Genomic DNA, 13,507 nt, shown 5'->3' with positions numbered 1-13,507 from the left:
GGTCCTAGGCCTCCCCTAGGTCGACTCAGCCTCAACTGAGTTCCTGGTGCAACGTGTAAAACATCATCACGAGGGAGACAAAACCGGCTGGGCGTGGTCCACTTGCAGCACTTGCCTCTACAGTCCGTTATCGGCTATACGGGGGATCTTTATCTTTGTATGCGCATGTTGCCCATTTCCATTCCCCAGGCAGCTAGGTTCGATCTGTGGATGCGGCACGCACGCCCAATGCATCAGCCCGAGGTCCATGTCCTACGTAAGTGGGTGTCCACGTGGGTACTAATGTATACACGTGTGTACTAATGTATACACGTGTGTAGTGACATCGCGGGATGTCACTGTGCAGTGCCGGCCTTAGAGGGGCCCGGTGAGCGCTAATTAATAGCGCTGGATGGCATCGCGCTTGGCGTGCAGTGCCAACCCCTACAGGACAGGGTGTGTGGGTGCCCGACGAAGGATGAGGTTACTCGAGGCCATGGCTAGGGGTGGTCGCGTGACTGGGACCGAGATCTTTCCCGAGGATTCTAGAAGGTGGACGTGGTCAAGGTGGGAGCCGGCCACGCCGCAGAGAATATAAGCCGGGTCCCCAGAGGCATCGGCATTGTTGTTCATCCTGAAGAAACCTTCGTCAACGTTCTACGAGTCTCCAACACGTGGACCCGGACCCAAGCTGTTGGTCCCGGTCCGTAGTAGCAGTTACGTTGTAACTAGTGTAATTAGCCTGCTGGTCACCACCAGGATAACTACACCAGTCACGTGGTAACTAGTGTAGTGAGCCTGGTGGTCACCACGTGGCTAGCTACACCAGTCACGTGGTAACTAGTGTAGTTAGCCTGGTGGTCACCACGTGGCTAGCTACACCAGTCACGTGGTAACTAGTGTAGTTAGCCTGGTGGTCACCACGTGGCTAGCTACACCAGTCACGTGGTAACTAGTGTAGCTAGCCTGGTGGTCACCACGTGGCTAACTACACCAGTCACGTGGTAACTAGTGTAGTGAGCCTGGTGGTCACCACGTGGCTAGCTACACCAGTCACGTGGTAACTAGTGTAGTTAGCCTGGTGGTCACCACGTGGCTAGCTACACCAGTCACGTGGTAACTGGTGTAGTTAGCCTGGTGGTCACCACCAGGTTAACTACACCAGTCACGTGGTAACTAGTGTAGTTAGCCTGGTGGTCACCACCATAGGTTGTTATTCTGTTTAGGGGAAATTACCCCGTGTGTTGTCTCCAAGTCTACGTCTGCGACTCGGTTGAACCCATTACACACGTACACATTGGGAGCCGTGGTGCAGTGGCGAGTGCACTGCACGACGAAACGTCCGGACAAAAAACTGAGTTTGATTTCTGACCACGGCGAACATGAGTGACGGTCCTGAGCCTCCCCTAGGTAAACTCAGCCTTAAACGAGTACCTTGGTAAGGTGTGGACATCACCCGCCGGGGGGAGGAACTGAGGCCGGGTGCTTTGCTGCGATATTTCCCGATTGAAGGCGACGCCTGCTGATGCGCCTCCATGAGCTCGAATTCAGGAGCAAGGTCGCGATATTGAAACAAATAACTCGAGGGGCAAACATCGATCTGGACGCCACAAGTAGGCCAATGGATTTGTTTTCTCATTCACTATTCACACACACACATCCCGCTTTGTTCCATTATCTCCACACACACACAAACACAAAGATCCCCCGTATAGCCTTAACAGACTGTTTGCGGCAAGTGCCGTGACGTTCTGCAACCCGCTGTTTACCTGCGACTTTAATTGATCATTTTGATCTCGGTCCGCCTTTAACAACTACATACTGTGCGCACTCCCTCGTGTTTTCCAGTTCTCTCTCCAGTTGTGTCTCTTTGGCCTGTGAACTTCATTTCGTCAAGGAGCATGAACCATCACACGAAGCTCCGGTCATCCTCGCAGCGCCTTTTGGCTGGCCATCGAACAAAGACGGTCACTCCATCGCGCACTTTCTTCCAGATGCGCTTCTGCGGCCGTCTGGAACGCAGTTCCTTCCGATATTAGGAAGCCACTGGAGCTAAGCGCTTTTAAATATAGGTTGAAAACTCACTTCTTTAGAACTGCTTTTTGCGGTTAGCGCGGTTGGCTACGTACGGTGCGAAAGAAGTGCAATATATGCATTGCCTATACCAGGGGTCGGGAACCTTTTTGACTGGGAGAGCCATAAAAGCCAAATATTTCTAAATATCTTTCATTGAGAGCCATATAGTATTTTTAACGTATAATAAATTAAATATGTCTTACTTTTAATGCGACTTCTGGTCACGGGACCCGTGACCCGTGAAATTTATCTTCAAAACTAATTTCTGTTTACCTTAAAAAGACACAGTATTATTAAGCAATATCACAAGTATTTTAAAATCAGTTCCAAACTGATTTTTTATTATTTTTATTTTTTTCAACTCAAAATTGTCTGGGAGCCATATGCCGTCACCGGAAGAGCCATATATGGCTCGCGAGCCATAGGTTCCCGACCGCTGGCCTATACTGTGGGTTTCTCAGAGTTTTTCGTTAAGTCGTTATGTATAACGTCCTGTGGTACATTTCTATTGGTGATCGTATTGTCCGCAGGTCTGAGATTGTTTCGTACTCTCTCCGTTTATCTGTGTGCAATTATTTTCTCCAATCCAATTTTGGATTGGAAATGTTTGCACACTATTGCTGTGAATAGCCTCGATTTTAGCATATTTATTCTACCCTCTATTCACCCGTCTCTTCTTTTGATCTGTGTGTTCGTTACTTTCTGCAAGCTCTCTCGGTGAAGCTATACTATCTAAATGCTGTATATAGTTTTAACCATTTGTTTTCATATACTGTACAGGGTTCCCTCGCTTCACGCGGTTTCAGTTAGTGCGATTTTCACGTATTTGCGGCTAACCTCGTTCTATCCGTTAGTTGTTATATACTATGCGGTTTGAATTCGCTCACATGCGGCTATGTGGTCGGACATTGTGTGTGTACTGTGTGTGCTGCGGTGTGTGCGTGTACTATGTGTACTGTGTGTACTGTGTGCTGTGTTGTGTGTGTGTACTGTGTGTGCTGTGGTGTGCGTGTGTGTACTGTGTGTGTACTGTGTGTGTGTACTGTGTGTGTACTGTGTGTGTGTACTATGATGTGTGTACTGTGTGTACTGTGTGTGCACTGTGTGTACTGTGGTGTGTGTACTGTGTGTGCACTGTGTGTGTACTGTTGTGTGTGTGTACTGTGTGCTGTGGTGTGTGCGTGTACTGTGTGCTGTGTTGTGTGTGTGTACTGTGTTCTGTGGTGTGCATGTGTGTACTGTGTGTGTACTGTGTGTGCTGTGTGTACACTGTGTGTACTGTGTGTGCAATGTGTGTACTGTGGTGTGTGTGCACTGTGTGTGCTGTGGTGTGTGTGTACTTCTAGCGGGGAGCGGTAGTGAAGTGGTTAGCGCGCTGCGCTACAAACCTGGCGTCCTGGGTTAAATTCCCGCTCACGGCCAACACCAGTGACGATGATTTTACCCGGTCTTGGGTCTCCCCTAGGTTGACTCAGCTTCAAATGAGTACCTGGTGTAATGTGTAAACTTCGCCACTAGGGAGACAAAGGCGGCCGGGCGTGGTGTTGGCCACTCACCTCCTCATGTGCCGTGCCGGCCTTGATAGATGCTCGCTAACAGCACTTGCCCCGACAGTCTGTTCAGGCTACACGGGGAATCTTTTTGTGTACTACTAATCAGGCAGCTGTCTCCTCGTGCGGTTTCGCTTTGTGCGCCCTTTTTTGGAACGCATCTACTACCGCACAGAGTGATGGGACCTCTTCCAATACCTTCCCCCCTTTCAGGGCACGTGAATTCGTGCAAACTGATGAAGCCATCCGCGTCGTGCATGAGCACAGGACAAGATGCCTCACTCGTCAGTACCACCCGGTGTGGCAGACGTTCAGCGGAGTTAATGTCTCCGTGTGGCCAATAACAGTGAATTACGTGATAACCATGCGACTTGAGTGCGGTTATAAAGTCATTTTTACTAGACATTTTTTATATTTTACCAAGTAAGACCCACTCAACTATATCGCTCATTTTTAAAAGCGATGTGGCCACAAATGTACAGCTTAACGAAGTGGCTTATCGTGTTAAAATGCATAGCGGCCACATACTCTAAACTCACGTTTCTAAATGTGGAGAGCAAAACCGGAGGACCCAGAGAAAAATTCACGCGAGCACGGAGAGAGAAAACATGCACACTCCAAATATACAGCAGGCGTCAGGGTCGGGACAGAACCCACGACCTCCTGTATACCAGGCGAGGTAGTTAACATCTCGCCACCGTGGCGCCCCTTGCATTAGCCGTATGTGTTTTCGTGATGTTGTTCATGGATTAAAGCTCTCACGAGCCAAACCCTTCAGGCTCCGTATGTAACTGTGTTCAGTGTCGCATCGATCGAGTGTGTAGGCAGTGAAGCTGCACCATGACCCATGCCAATCCACGCGATACGGCACCGACTGCGTGAATGAGAGTGGTACACGTGTTAGAAGTGCGTTGCGCGACTATCTGACCTTTAGTTTGGGGGGGAAGGGCATTGCCTGCCCTGCGGGGGGCATTGACAGGGTGCATTGGGGTCACAGACTGTCGCAGCGAGAGTTGGATGTCTATCTCTCTATATAACAAATCTGGTGTCGTTCTTCAGAGGATTCGTGTGGAGCTGTGAGCCCCGACCATTTTGGATCCGGACCTCAAATCGAACCGTCACCCATCTACATGTCACCCTCCTCCTCCTCTAAACAAAGTGCTGCTCATTCTTCCCATCCCGTGATCGCGTTCTGGTGGTGGTAGCGTCAGCAACGACACAACACCTTCCAGTCGACGGTGTCGGTGTTGAAAAGGATGATGGTGGCGGTGATAGCCACGACGATGATGACGACCACCATCATCCTGAGTCTGAGCGACCTCCAGATCAGCTCGGCCGCATCTCCTGCATCTCGCCGAACCTCAAACAGCAGCAGCAGCAAGGGCATCGACCCAATCGGCACACTGCACGGAGTCTCACCACCAAAACCAGCAGGAGACATGCACAGCAAGATTCATCATGGCCAAGGGATGGAGGAGACACGCGCCGATGAGGAGGCAGCGGTGGTTCCGGCGATCATCAAGGAGCCGGTCGAGACTTGCCGCGGTTACTACGACGTGATGGGCCAGTGGGACGCACCGTTCGACTGCCGCACCAAGCCCTACACGCACTGCTGCGGCACCTGCGGATTTCGCTTCTGCTGCCAGTACCTGCGCGAGAAGCTGGACCAGCGATCGTGCAACAACTACGACTCACCGGGCTGGGCCGACGTGGAGCAGCACCTGGGCGCCGGCGACGCTCCGGGCACCTTCCCGCACGACAAACACTACCCGCAGCAGGCTGTGGTGCTCGCCGCGTGCGGGGTGGGCGCCCTGCTCGTGGTGGCGGCGGTGTTCGCCGGCATCGGGCTGCGCAAGTTGGCGGCACAGCGGGAGATCGGCAGAGCGAGCAGGTGTCGGAGTGTGAGCGGGTGGTGGCGGTGGTGGTTGCGGTGGTTGCGGGCAGTGCGCCGGGTCATCCCAATAGCATAAGTAGCCACATGCGTGGGCTTAAAGCTTTCGTGACTGCAGGAATTCATATTCTTTTGGGTCTTTCGGTAAAGTCACGTAGATAGGTTCTTTGATTATGAATTCCTGCAGATACTCAAATGAGTAGCTGGTGCGGTGTGTAAACATCGCCACTGGGCGATCGAGGGTGGTGCTGGCCACCCATCCCCTCGTGTGCCACAGCGCCGGCCTTCATCGGAGCTACTCGCTAGCAGCACTTGCTCCTACAGTCTGTGAAGGCTACACGGGGGATCTTTGTCTCTTGTCGTCGTGGTGATCTCCGTAGTGTCGTGGGGGGTTGGAGGGTGCCCAGCCGCCTTCGTGTTGGGGGGGGGGGGGGCAGAAGAATAAGCCACCGAACCCCCCACGGTTGAATTCTTAAAATCATCTCAAATAAATGTCGATATGAATGTGGATGGATTCGTGGTGGTTTAGCGATGGTCGTGCCACGGTTAATTGACAATGGAGCAGGCAGCAGCATTCTGATGTGGAGGCGTCCGGGAGTCAGCCACTGCTCGTACGTGATGATTAAACCCGCGTCTCGAGTGGAGCCAATTGATCATTCTAGATTTGAAGCTTTCGTGACTGCAAGGATTCATATTCTTAGGTTTTTTTCGGTAAAGTCACGTAGGTAAAAATTTAAGTTAATAAAAGTAAAATAAAAATAAAATAAAATCACGACGTTTCGGAGGCAACACAAGCTTCAGTCTTATATTACTTTTATTAATTTAAAATTTTTACCTACATGACTTTACCGAAAAAACCTAAGAATACGAATACCAATTGATCATCCCAGAGCGGTGGGCCTGCAAAAAATTGATCACTTAAAATAGGTTTTTTTTTCTCTCTTAGTTTGGTAAAATTATTCTAAGCTCTGAAAATTAGAAATCCACATGTGAGTGCCATTGCCACGTGGCAAAGGTGTCTAGTTGTGGTTTAAATTTATTTGACGGGATCTCAGAACTAGTCCTGTGATATATCCTATCATGGGCCGTTTTCGAATACGGGGCGATGCACTTCCCTGCATGTGAGAGTTTTCAATCGCACGCCTTGTCCTCTGACCTGATACAATCGACGCAAAAGACAAAAGGACTAATGATACAAATGAGGTGATGGTGATGAAGGTGGTAGTAGCGTGGCGATTGAGATGACATGGTTAGTGATGGAGAGGATGAAGATAATGATGATGAAGCTGATGATGAAAGCAATGAAACTGCTACTGCCGATGATAATCATCATTGTGATGATGATGATGATGTGAAGTCGATAATGTTATTGTTTAAGAAGAACATTGGGGGCGTAACTATACATCTGTGCACCGATGACTAATGCACATGGTTACAATCACAATACTTGCATTGAATTGTTCATGTACACATTGAGATGCATTATCTATTGATATAGAGTATCTCGTAATGTAATGGGGGTCGTGGTACCACCTGTAACGTCTTGTAACCGCTCAAAGAGAATTGATAATGCAATCCAATCACTACCCATTATCAGGAAAGTTAATGGACTCCTCCAGAACAATGGCATTGATGAAGTTACAATGAACCCTCTTTTGTCTCCCCTTGCATCTATCCACCGTGCTCTCCCCCCCCCCCCCCCCAAGGCTCTCGGAGATAGTACAGCGGGAAGGACAACTGGGGATGCAACGTGCAGGGCCTGAAGAAGAAAGAGCAACAGCAGCAGCAACAACCACCTCTGCGGAGTTTGCATGTGGTAGGTTCCAGATTCTCTCCACCTCCCCCATCACTGTGCTCATTAGTGCATCGCACATCTTCCCTTACCAAAGCGAGGGAGAGAGATCGTTTCAACACGTAGTACGTGGCGTCTGAAATGTCCTATTTGACTCATTTGAAAAAAAAAAGATCGTTTCTGGGAGGCTCAACCGGGACACAGGGAGAGGTGGACCGCCCCGATCTGCTTCAACTACGCAGCCTTTCCAAACAACCATGCCACACAGTGCCACCACGTTTGGCAGAAGGGCGGACGTGATGCCATGAGATCTATAGCTCTCCCCCGGTGACGTCACACGTTCGGATCAAACTGAAACAAAACCCGTGTCGGATCGTCCGAAATCCCGTGTTGGGGTCGGTTTTCACGGATTTTTCGGATGAATCCTAAAGCAGGGGACACACCCAGCGTGTGCACTTCTCTGCTGCCACCCACTGACCGCACCACTACGCTAACAACAATGATCATGGTAACAGTGATGGTTACGATGATGATCTGGCAATTATTGCTATTTAAAGCTAAAGTGTGGAATTATGCTTATGCTGGTTATCACGATGATATTGATGACGATGATGATAATGCTGCTGGTACTGCTGCTCTTGCTGCTGATGATGCTAAAGGATAGTGCTTCTTCTGCTGCTTCCTCTGATGATGATAAAGCTGATGCCAATGAAGCTGTTTCTGTTGCCACTGCTTATGATGGTTCTGCTGCTTCCTCTGCTTCTGTCGCTGCTCCTTATGATGATGATGATGGTGACGATGATGATGGTGACGATGATGATGGTGACGATGATGATGGTGACGATGATGATGTTGGTGACGATGATGATGTTGGTGACGATGATGATGGTGATGATGATGATTATGTTGACGATGATGATGTTGGTGATGATGATGATGGTGACGATGATGATGATTATGGTGACGATGATGATGTTGGTGACGATGATGATGATGGTGACGATGACGATGTTGTCCTAGAAACATCGACGCTGGGCACCGCTGTGTATGGAGGAGCGGCGTTCTTTGTGCAGAACGCATTGGCCGGGCAGCACAGCCCCCACCACCCACCCTCGGCCATGCCCCCAATGCCCCCCTTGTCCGTGCCCACCATAGAGACCCTGCTCGCCTCCCCCAAGCGACGCAGGCACAGCGTGTCCTCCATGAACTCGCTCGGTGAGTTTGCATCATCCTTGTCGTCAACATCATCATCATCAGCTGCAGCAACAGCGGCATTAGCAGCATTCTTATCCAAACCATTGCCGTAATCACTATTATCAGCAGTATTATTGTAATTCGCCAAGTCTTCATCGTGATAAGCAGCAGCAGTATACTCCAATATACTCTTAGGTTTTTTCGGTAAAGTCACGTAGGTAAAAAATGAAATTAAAAGTTAATAATGGAAATAAAATAAAATAATAAATCACGACGTGTCGGAGGCAACACAGGTCTCCGTCATCAGGTGGGACCGTCACAGCTAAAATTACTGCATCATTTTAGCTGTGACGGTCCCACCTGATGACGGAGACTTGTGTTGCCCCCGAAACGTGATTTATTATTTTATTTCCATTATTAACTTTTAATTTTATTTTTTACCTACGTGACTTTACCGAAAAAACCTAAGAGTATGAATCCTTGCAGTCACGAAAGCTTCAAATCTAGAATACTCCAATATGTTCGGTGGTGCTAATGTCTCCATGTAGTCGCCAGATATCGGTTTAACGCTGCCGTAACTTAAATCGGAATTGCACCATAATCAGTCTAAAAATAAATCTGCCGGAGCCGAATTAAGCTAACAGCGACTTTATCGCTTGACACTGACTCATGTTTATCCAATATCATCTATTTCTCATGCGACGCAGTTGGGTTTGCTCTCATTTCTATTTGCTTCATTGCTGCGCTTTTTTTTGTTTGCTTTGCTTTTGAAATTTTCGGTAAAAAATAAAATAAATGAAAAAACAACTAAATTAAATCACGACGTTTCGGGCGCAACACAAGCGTCCTTCTTCAGGTGGGGGCAACGTAGCGAAAGCACAACCGCTTAAGTGTGTCTCAGAGATGGCTGTGACGAGGAATTTTATAGTCGCGGGGGATGGAGGGAGGGGGAGGGGCCATGGTGAGTGTGTGGGCGAAACAACCAAAGAGTATGAATCCTTGCAGTCACGAAAACTTCAAATCTAGAATTTGTCATTTTAGTGAACCAAATTAGACTCTCCTGGCCAAACGAGCTCTCGGCTGGCTAGACAAAATACAGTCAACTTGAAACTTACATCATTTCCTTTCCCATCTCTCTCCCTCCTCTCTCTCGCTCTCTCATCTCCCTGCCCACCTCTCTCTCCCCCCCCTCTCTCACCACACAAGACGACGACGATGACTCCAGGTGTCGCCATGAGGGCCGCCGCTCAGAGCGAACAGCAGGAAGGCACCCCGTGATCCAGGCCCTCCCGCGGGCCCCGCACCCCCATCGCCACCAGCAAGCGGCATGCGGGACCCCTTGCAAACTCCGAATGACCAAGATGTATTCGGATCCCGGCGGGTTTCGGTGGCAGGATTCCTCGGCTGGCGCCCAGCCGCCGCAAGACCCCCGTTGGCAGGGTCGTAGGTCTACAACCGTGGACCACAGCACGCAGCAGCTGAACCGAGGGCCGACCCGCACGTATCACTCCACCTACTCAAAGCGAGAGGTCGTCGTGTAGAAGCAGGGGCTCCTACAACTTTAAAACGTTGTTGTAGTTTCCCCCCCGCCTCTCACCCCGAATTGTTATCCCGTTTGTTGCTATCGGCATCGCGCCGTGAAACGAGGAACCCATTGGCATCTCTCGAAGAGGTGTGGCGCAACCGGTTGAGTCGGAGGCTGGTCCGCTGAAGTGGACACCACAGAGCTACCTCTGAGATCCCTTCTTCAGGTGTCCCCCGATTCACACAGTAGAGGGCAGCAATCTGCCACGTTTGAAACACATTCCATTATGAGATCTCTTTTACCAGTGGCAAAATATAGTAGTAGGTTTTTACCCTTTTAAACTGGATTCATAGTGAAAAATTTAGTTTTTACGGGTTAATTTTTTGTTTGATTTTTTGACTACTTGTGTTGTGGTTATTGCAAACATGATGCCTTGAATAAAGGTGTCAGTTTTGTACCAGTTTAAAAGGGTAAAAACCTACTACCACATTCCATTAATTAATTTACCCGACTTGAACCTCAGTCTTTGGGTTTTCCCTTTTGATGCCGTGCGTTGTCCTTCCAGGAACGCGTTATCTGGGTTACTCAAACAAGCGACAGGGTTTCGTTTTTGTTTAAATTGGCCACTTGTTTTGTTTTTGCTGCACAATGAGATCTGTTTTCAGTGCGGTGTATTTTTATTTGACTCGGACGACGTTTCGAGCATTGGCCCTTTTTCATAGAAACTCGGCCAGAGAGAGATGGAATGAATAATACGAGATGGAGACTGCACTTTATTGTATTTGCATTCCTTTGTGACGGTTCTCTGCTAAACTGGCCCCACAGTGTCCGCGTGTTCTTTACCTCCTGTGATCCCAGAAAAACCAACAGCGATTGTTGAACAAGCCACGTCCCTGCTGGTGAGACGTGGAGAAGTTGAAACCTGTACAGGGTTCAATCGACGCTGCTGGAAAACACTGGCTCAGAAGGCCCATAGGCTGATGGACCAAAGTAAAATTGTATTCTATATGTGGGGTAAAAGTGAAGGATTTTTGTCGGCCATGTGGTTAAATCAGATGGACGTGTGTAGATACTGACATGATCTTGTCCCGGTCACCAATAACTGCACAAAAACAACTCCTGTGTTTTTACATAGGTGTATATATATATATGTACGTAGCCTGGCATTTACAGCTAAAGATTAAATTAATGTTGCAAAATGTACGGTTGTAGATGAACCCAATTGCTATTTTAACTGCATGGTTGTAAAGTGTTATGGAGTATAATAATTTGATGTACAGGCACATTGGATTAAAAAAAAAGGTGCATCAAAGAAATAAAGTTTGATTGGCTGAGTGATAAAACACCTCGCTTAACATTTTCCCAATGACGATCTCTGTTAATGTATTATTATTATTATTCAAAGGGCTGTCGTGTTTTTTGGTTTAATAAAGCATCACATAAATGACTAATCTTTAAACAATGTGTGGATGATGATGATGAAAGGGATTTCCTCCAGCTTTCCCCCCCGGGTAAGCCACGATTGAGACTGCCAAGCCCTTGACAAAAACAACCCGGATCTTGCGGCCTCTTTGGATCTTGGAAGAAGCTAAACAGCATGGAGCCTTAATTCTAGATTTGACGCCACACGACCTGCCGCATGCCCCCCCCCCCCCCCCCACGACTCATTGGCTCCTCCCCCCCCCTAGTACCCTATATAACCACGTGTCTCTAAAAAGCTCGCTTTATACGCTACAGTAATTTTGCTGGAGCAGTCACACCTGATGACGGAGGCTTGTGTTGCTTCCGAAACGTCGTGATTTAAATATTCTTAGGTTTTTTCGGTAAAGTCACGTAGGTAAAACATTAAAATTAATAAAAATAAAAAATAAAAATCACGACGTTTCGGAGGCAACACAAGCTTCCGTCTTCAGGTGATTTAATTTAGTCATTTTAATTTTTATTTCGTTTTCACCTACGTGACTTTAACGAAACTAACAAAGAGTAAGCATCGAGCCTGGAAACCCAGTAAACATTGGCATTGAGGTTGGAACGGTTGGACCAAGGTTGGCCCAACGTTTCCCTGTTTAGTGTGGAGTGCCCGGATGGGTGACCATCATGTATAGCGTGAGTGTAGTTTGCTGCGGGGGCTATGATGTTCGGATAAACTTTTGGATGAAACATTTAGCATGGCGCAATTTTATATTTTTATTTTTATTTTGAAGGACAACTTTAGATATATATTTTTCAGGATTTACAGATAATTACCACGACGTATTAATTCAAACGTGCTTACAAAAGTGACGTCATCCGATGCCATGTGACACCAGTTTTGGCGGGATAAGCACACAAAGTGGAGTAATATAAAATCGGAAACAGGACATTATTTTTGGACCATCCGAAATGTCGTATGCGGGCCAGATTATTATTCTGATTAATCTTAAAATCTGGAACACATCCCCGGTATGTTGATAGCAGTGCTGCAATTTCAATGGTTGTACTGTAAATCGATGCTCCCCACCTTCACTCAGTATCGAGTTCGGTCAAATAACCGCCACGACCCGCACGGCGTGGGGATGCCCTCATCCAGCAGTGGATAGAGATGCGGGTTGTGCCCGCTACACGCGAGCATCCACAGGGCAGTGCGGCTTGGGATCGCCCCGTTGGTGAAGGCAGTCGATAGCCGCGTGAGAAATAGACGAAGCCCTGCAGATGAGTTGGGAGGGGGGGGGTTAGTGGGGGGCACACAACACAGTCACCTCCGATTAGCATGGTTGGCTACGTACGGTGTGAAAGACGGCCACCGTACGTACATACAATGTTAAAAAAATAAATAAAAACTTCAACCCAAATGCCAAGCGCTCAACAGATTTGAGCAGCGATTGGATCTGCCCGTGTCTACCGCATTCTGCTTTTATGGCACTCGCAATCCTCCCTGTGTATACAGTGTAATAATTTAAATACCGTCATTCACGCAAATTTGCATCTAAAAAAATCGTACTTTTTTTATCGCCCGCAAAAAAAACATCATAGAAAAATAATTTCAAAAATAACTGAAAAAAAAATGAACAAACCCGACTAAGAGCACGGGGGTGACCCAAGCATGGAGCACGTGGTTCAACATCAAGCACTCACTCACTCAGGCTCCCTACATCCAAGAAAATCCGGGGAACAATGAGAGCGATAATAATAATTGGGTTTCACACAGCGTTACGCATGCACAAAATAACCCTCGCACATATCGGCAATGAGCAGCAGCAGCAAACAAGAGCGTGCATGCGATCTGAATGTTGAAAGGGAGCTGATCTGACGCCCTGTGGCAGGTGAAGTGCAATGGGCTTGCATTCCATGCTGAGCACAAGAACACACATTCACTGATGTTAAATATTTCACCAAATTCTTTTTTTTACTTGGTCGGTGGGGGCCGCAAGGGAGTAGGTTAACCCTTCGTGGGACGGGGTGGGAGAGTTTAACTTAAACCCCTTCCACTTGGGTTGCCAACTCTGAGCTACAATAAAATA

General features: G+C 48.0%; 1 protein-coding gene across 1 annotated transcript; it reads left to right on the top strand.

Moving 5' to 3' along the window:
* The first annotated feature begins 2,554 nt into the window (after window positions 1–2,554).
* On the top strand, window positions 2,555–11,297 carry LOC133353567 (protein shisa-6-like). Its single transcript, XM_061569900.1, has 5 exons — window positions 2,555–2,585; window positions 4,665–5,496; window positions 7,203–7,312; window positions 8,309–8,503; window positions 9,689–11,297. The coding sequence occupies exons 2-5, from the start codon at window positions 4,862–4,864 to the stop codon at window positions 10,021–10,023; spliced, it is 1,275 nt and encodes a 424-aa protein (XP_061425884.1). The 5' UTR covers window positions 2,555–2,585; window positions 4,665–4,861; the 3' UTR covers window positions 10,024–11,297.
* Window positions 11,298–13,507: the final 2,210 nt, after the last annotated feature.

This window comes from Lethenteron reissneri, chromosome 44, assembly GCF_015708825.2.
Source record: "Lethenteron reissneri isolate LAM-NWPU_2019-01 chromosome 44, ASM1570882v1, whole genome shotgun sequence".
NCBI lineage: Eukaryota > Metazoa > Chordata > Hyperoartia > Petromyzontiformes > Petromyzontidae > Lethenteron > Lethenteron reissneri.
This window is presented reverse-complemented; position numbering and strand designations above follow the sequence as displayed.